The sequence below is a fragment of the Octopus bimaculoides genome, chromosome 28, assembly GCF_001194135.2.
Source record: "Octopus bimaculoides isolate UCB-OBI-ISO-001 chromosome 28, ASM119413v2, whole genome shotgun sequence".
NCBI lineage: Eukaryota > Metazoa > Mollusca > Cephalopoda > Octopoda > Octopodidae > Octopus > Octopus bimaculoides.
Window position 1 is genome coordinate 16,628,649 of NC_069008.1, and position 5,815 is coordinate 16,634,463.

Genomic DNA, 5,815 nt, shown 5'->3' on the forward strand with positions numbered 1-5,815 from the left:
GGCCCACGATTTGTCTCTGAAAGACATTTCTCATAAGGTCCACTGCAACAAGAATACTTGTGCAATTTCAACTGTGAATTGATTTTACGGACATAAAATAGGAAATTATCCCGTGTTGTCTTTAGAGTGTGTCATTAGATCTGTTCTTTGGTGAAACTTAGTCTACTTAGGAACATTCTGCTCAACATGGCTCACTGTAGCGTAGTGTTGTGTGCTCTGGAGTAAAGCAATCTGAATTAGATATGACCAGAGAAGCTAAAGAGAGGGGGATGACAGCACGGAAGACCACAGTCCCTCGGGACCCACGAAGGGTAATGCTGAAAACCTGGACACCTTCAGAGACGGGATGGGCGGAACAGAAGACTCAATCCACGGTGTAAGTATTCCCGGATTTCTGAAAGCCAGATAAGAGATCCGGCACGTACGATCAATCGATAGATAGGTGTGTATATCTTACCTGTTATGCTATACAAATCAATATTTAGTGTGAAAATATATTTAATCACACCAAATCTCCGTAAAAACATCATTATTCTTTCGAGTCAAGCACGTTGTATAGGAAACGGAAGTGCGGTGTGTCATGTGACAGAAGTAACTCCACCGCTCTCTAGTATATAAAACCAAAAATACGAAGAATAAGGGGGGGGGGTGAAATAATAATATTTCGATGTAAATCACCATGGTTACTGTGGCTAATATCAGGCTCTGATAGATGAACCTTTATTGTCAGCGGCGGTGGTGATGTTCTGAAAGATATATTTTATACTTCATTTGGCGAGCTGGCAGAATCGTTAGCGAAATGCTTGGCGGTATTTCGTCTGCCGTTACGTTCTCAGTTCAAATTCCGCCGAGGTCGACTTTGCTTTCATCCTTTCGGGGTCGATAAATTAAGTACCAGTTAAGCACTGAGGTCGATGTAATCGACTTAATCCCTTTGTCTGTCCTTGTTCGTCCCCTCTATGTTTAGCCCCTTGTGGGCAGTAAAGAAATAGGTATTTCGCCCGTCGTTATGTTCTGAGTTCAAATTCTGGCGTCATTTTGGTGGCCGGTCGATGAATTGAATACCACTGAAATCTCTCCAATCTATAAATATATCATCGTCTTTTAATATCCATGCGGGCATCGGTTGAAAAGGAATTGCCAGTGGGGAAGCAAATTTCTTTCGCAGGAGAGTTCCGGATCCCACTTAAGAGCTCATTTGCACACAAGCAAATGTGAGCTCAACGATCAAACTAATGTATCAGCGCGTAACAATCGATGGGCGATGAAATAAGGTCACGTGGTTAATGAATGACCATACTTTTTTCTCACTTATTAATGCTTGTTCTTTACTTTGTAAAAGAGTAACGGGAGAGGGTTGCTAGCACCCTCTATCCACATCTTTACCATACGGGGCCCCTAACAAAATCCGACAAAAGGTATAGATGCAAATCTATCTAATTACTTGTCTCCTAAACTCGGCGGTGATCGGTCGACTTACAACACTGTTCTTCGTCATGAGTTTACTTGGTAGAGAGTTTAAGTTGACAAGGTCAAAGTGAGCTCTGATTGGCTTCATGCAGATGAGTTCATTGCTGGGAGCCGGAACTCTCGTCAGAAAAAAAAATCGCAAGCCGGAACGCTGCACCAGACACGAGAGGCTTCAACAAAGTTTCCGTTATCCAAATCAAGTTACGAGGTTTTAGACGGCGCAGGACTACAGTTGAAAACACTTCTCTAAAGTGCAAAGCTGTTGGAGTGAAGCTAAAGCGAAACGTCTGAAACACATATTCTAGACTAACCCATTGCGCCCTGACGTCTTGAATCTTATTTGACCATATACGTGGCTTCCTGGTGCATACCACCGGTAGAGCGGTACAAAGATAAATAAGCTATTCACCGGTACAACGAGCTCAAAGGGATACTGTCCTTAAAGGAAATTTTTATTACAAATATCGCTGTGCGAAGTTGTCTCCCTTACACAGATACAGTCTTGGATAGGATTTGTATGAAACAGTGGTCTCTAACCATTTTAATACCACGGACAGGCTTCATGCCGGACAACCTTTCCGCGGACCGATAGTGGCGCACATGTATAATATAGCTGAAACGAAATGTTTTGAACACACAAACTCGAGATTAATGTCCAGAAAGGAAGATTTAATTCTTACAAATCTGAAAATTAGTTGAACATTATTACAAATAAATAAATAAATATATACATTTACTGTAAAATGTACTCACAGTTATGGCAAATAGTATAGATAGACATCAACGATACACTAATTATAAAAAGATACATTAATTATGAGAAAATGTATTCATTATAAAATGAACTTACAGTTACAATAGATAGTAGAGTAGATGAATATCGAATATTTAAACAAATCTTTTTAAATTCAAGTCCAATATTCAACTTAATTATAATATAATTTGAAACAAGTTAATTATTTCTTTGCAGCCTGATAGCAACTTGTGGTAGGGGTCCTCTGATATAAAATACAAAGTTGGTAGTTGATCTTATATATTATTACATCGTCTGTCCTGTGTACATTTACAGTTCTAAAGACATTTTTATTTAAGGTTAGATAAGATACATAATTTTAGAAGCAATTTTGACATAGTAGTTGTATCCAGTTTAGACCAGAAGTGGATGCAGACAGAATCCCATATCCCTGTCTGTTGCAAGGGGCTACTAAAATGGCTACAAACAGAAAAACATGTAAAACAAGAAAAAAATAGATTCTGTTGAATTTTATTTGTTCATTAATATTTCTTTATGTTTGATCTATATATGGTCACTTCACCTGCTAGTAACAATAGCTAAGTTTTATCCAGTTGAAACCTGGTTCTCAGAACTGGAGTTTACTTGCTGATGTAATCCAGGATAAAGAATGTGAGAATGTAAAACAGGATAGTCATGGATGGGATACAACTGCCTCTGCAGAAGAAGTCTGAGAAGCAATATGCAAGAGAAAGACAAAAACTGTTCCAAAGCTTATTACATTGACCGAGGACATTTGAAGTATGGTTCATGGCATCTGCATTCTCCTTTATTCACCCAGGTCTTTTATCATTCTGCAGCACAACATGTTTCTGACAAATAGATGCATGTGTAGTTAAGTGATTTCTCCAAGAGAATGATTTACCACAGGAATCGCAGTGATATGGTCTCTCTCCTGTATGAGTACGTTTGTGACTAGTTAATCCATTTGTCTGAGAGAATGATTTACCACAGATATCACAACGATGTGGTTTTTCTCCTGTATGTATAAATTTGTGTTTAGTTAACTCACTACCTCCAGTGAATGATTTACCACAGATATCACAGTGATATGGTTTCTCTCCTGTGTGAATACGTTTGTGAGTTGTTAAGTCACTACTTCCAGAGAATGATTTAGCACATACATCGCAGTGGAATGGCTTCTCTCCTGTATGGATACGTATATGCTTAGTTAAGGAAGTGTTTAGAGAGAATGATTTACCACAGGTATCACAGTGATATGGTTTCTCACCTGTATGAATACGTTTGTGACGGATTAAGTGGGCATTCAGAGTGAATGCCTGGCCACAAATACCACAGTGATATGGTCTCTCTCCTGTATGAATACGTATGTGTGTAGTTAAGGCATTGTTTACTGAGAATGATTTACCACAGGTAATACAGTGATACGGTCTCTCTCCTGTGTGAGTACGTCTGTGGTTAATTAAGGCACTGTTTTGAGAGAATGATTTACCACAGGTATCACAGTGAAAGGGCTTTTCACCTGTATGAATACGCATGTGTGTAGTTAAGGCATTGTTTACTAAGAATGATTTACCACAGGTAACACAGTGATATGGTTTCTCTCCTGTATGAATATGTTTGTGTTTAGTTAAGTGACCGTTTTGAGAGAATGATTTACCACAGATTTCACAGTGAAAGGGCTTCTCACCTGTATGAACACGTATGTGATTAATCAAGTTTGTATTTACAGAGAATGATCTACCACAGATTTCACAGCAATGATGTGATTTTCCTAAATCTTTTGACATTTCTCTGAGGGATACAAACAGACCCAACCATTGAAGTTTCTCACAGTATTAAATTTTTCCCTTATCTTTCTTCTCTCACCAAAGCATGCAATTTCCTTCTTCTTGTTCTTGTTATAATTTATTCCTTAGAAATATTTCAACTGCTATCAACTGTGATTTTATTGATATCTAAAATTCTGCAAACTCCTTTGCAAATATATTCAAGTTTAATTAGAATGCAAAAGCACCAAATAATGAGATGCAGAAATGGTGCTATGAATCTTCAATCAGAACAAATAGTTCACAGTAATTCCAGTCTAGATTTATAGCAGTTGGGTTATTATATTTGTTCTCTAAAACATTTTCTTTTAGTCTTTAGAACATGGTAAATATTCCAGATGTATCCAATGTTAAAAAAAATTGTTTTGTGCCAATGTCATCCATTAATCTGAAATAATAATGAAACAGTATTAGATATAGAGGAGAGATCAAAACGGAAATGTTCCAACATTTCTTTATTGATTAACAAACGACATCATATAACATTGGGCGAAATCTAAAAATTTGTAAACCACAACTACACCTTCACATTGTGTAACATAACATATATATATATATACATACAGGCATACCTCACCCTACGTCATTAATTGTTTTCAGAAGACACGATTTAAGTCGAATTAACTTGTCTCTAGGCTAAGCATGGCCAAATTTACTTCTCACTATGCTAAACTGATAATAAGCATCCCCTGACAGCACGGAAGGCCACAGTCCCCCGGGACCCACGAAGGGTAAAGCTGAAAACCTGGACATCTTCAGAGACGGGAAGGGCGGAACCGAATACTCAATACACGGTATAAGTATTCCAGGATTTCTGCAAGCCAGATAAGAGATCCGGCACGAACGATCAATCGATGGATAGGTGTGTATATCTTACCTGTTATGCTATACAAATCGATATTTAGTGGGAAAATATATTCAATCACACCAAATCTCCGTGAAAACATACAGAAACACATTATTGTTTATTCTCCCGAGTCAAGCAGGTTCTAGCGGAAACGGAAGTAGGGTGTGTCATGTGACAAAAGTAAACCTATCGCTCTCTAGTAAATAAAACCAAGAATGCTGACACGTGATTGAATGTCAGTTTCTTCCGAGAGATCGAAAATGCCTCGTGGAAGACCGGCTGCACAACAACTTATTGTTCCTGAAAACGAAATCCTCGATCGTCAATTAATATCAGAGGAATCTTGGAATATTAGTGAATTATGCATCAGTTCAAGACACAGAATGTTGGAATGGTGTGCGCGCCGTCGGCTTATTAGGAATCAGTTTACCTGCGACGATTGTCTAGTACCATGCGGACTTATTACACGTTGTGACAGAATTGATGGCAAAGAATGGTACTGCAAACACTGTAAGAAGAAGAAATCTGTTCGTTACGGTTCCTTCTTTGAAAGGAGCCACGTTCCACTCTACAATCTCGTGTTGCTTATTTACTACTGGTGCAAAAACATGCACAGCCACATTATAGACGAGTGTTCTCTTAGCCACACAACCGTGGTCGAATGGAGCAATTACTGCCGCGAAATATGTGCCGATTGGCTTCGGAAAAACCCCGTGGAAGTTGGTGGTGATGGTGGTGGGGACAGTAATTATGTACAGGAACTTCTATGGCGGAAATCAACCCCGAAAGAAAAAACATTTGTTTATTTTTTGGTTGCCATTTCTGAAGTTTATAATGTCGAGTAGGTGAATTTCTAGACCCGCAACTCGGCGAGGTCGTGTTCACTGAAAATAGATATATTTTAATGAAATTTTC

General features: G+C 38.5%; 2 protein-coding genes across 2 annotated transcripts in view; both read right to left on the bottom strand.

Annotated features, from left to right (window-relative positions):
- LOC106878356 (zinc finger protein 91) overlaps window positions 1-5,815 on the bottom strand; it is a 44,269-nt gene that overhangs the window by 29,421 nt on the left and 9,033 nt on the right. Inside the window, exon 3 of the mRNA XM_052977503.1 lies at window positions 3,495-3,694. Within this exon, the coding sequence (XP_052833463.1) occupies window positions 3,495-3,694 (200 nt within the window). The remainder of the gene's footprint in view (window positions 1-3,494; window positions 3,695-5,815) is intronic.
- LOC128247000 (zinc finger protein 665-like) lies at window positions 2,119-5,059 on the bottom strand. Its single transcript, XM_052977555.1, has 2 exons — window positions 4,931-5,059; window positions 2,119-4,441 (listed from the first exon to the last, which is right to left on the bottom strand). Exon 2 carries the CDS (start codon window positions 4,012-4,014, stop codon window positions 3,037-3,039), a length of 978 nt encoding a protein of 325 aa, XP_052833515.1. The 5' UTR covers window positions 4,015-4,441; window positions 4,931-5,059; the 3' UTR covers window positions 2,119-3,036.

Bases quoted from the DNA above. Each gene is read 5' to 3' on its own strand.
- LOC128247000 (XM_052977555.1), bottom strand. From the start codon at position 4,014: ATGTCAAAAGATTTAGGAAAATCACATCATTGCTGTGAAATCTGTGGT.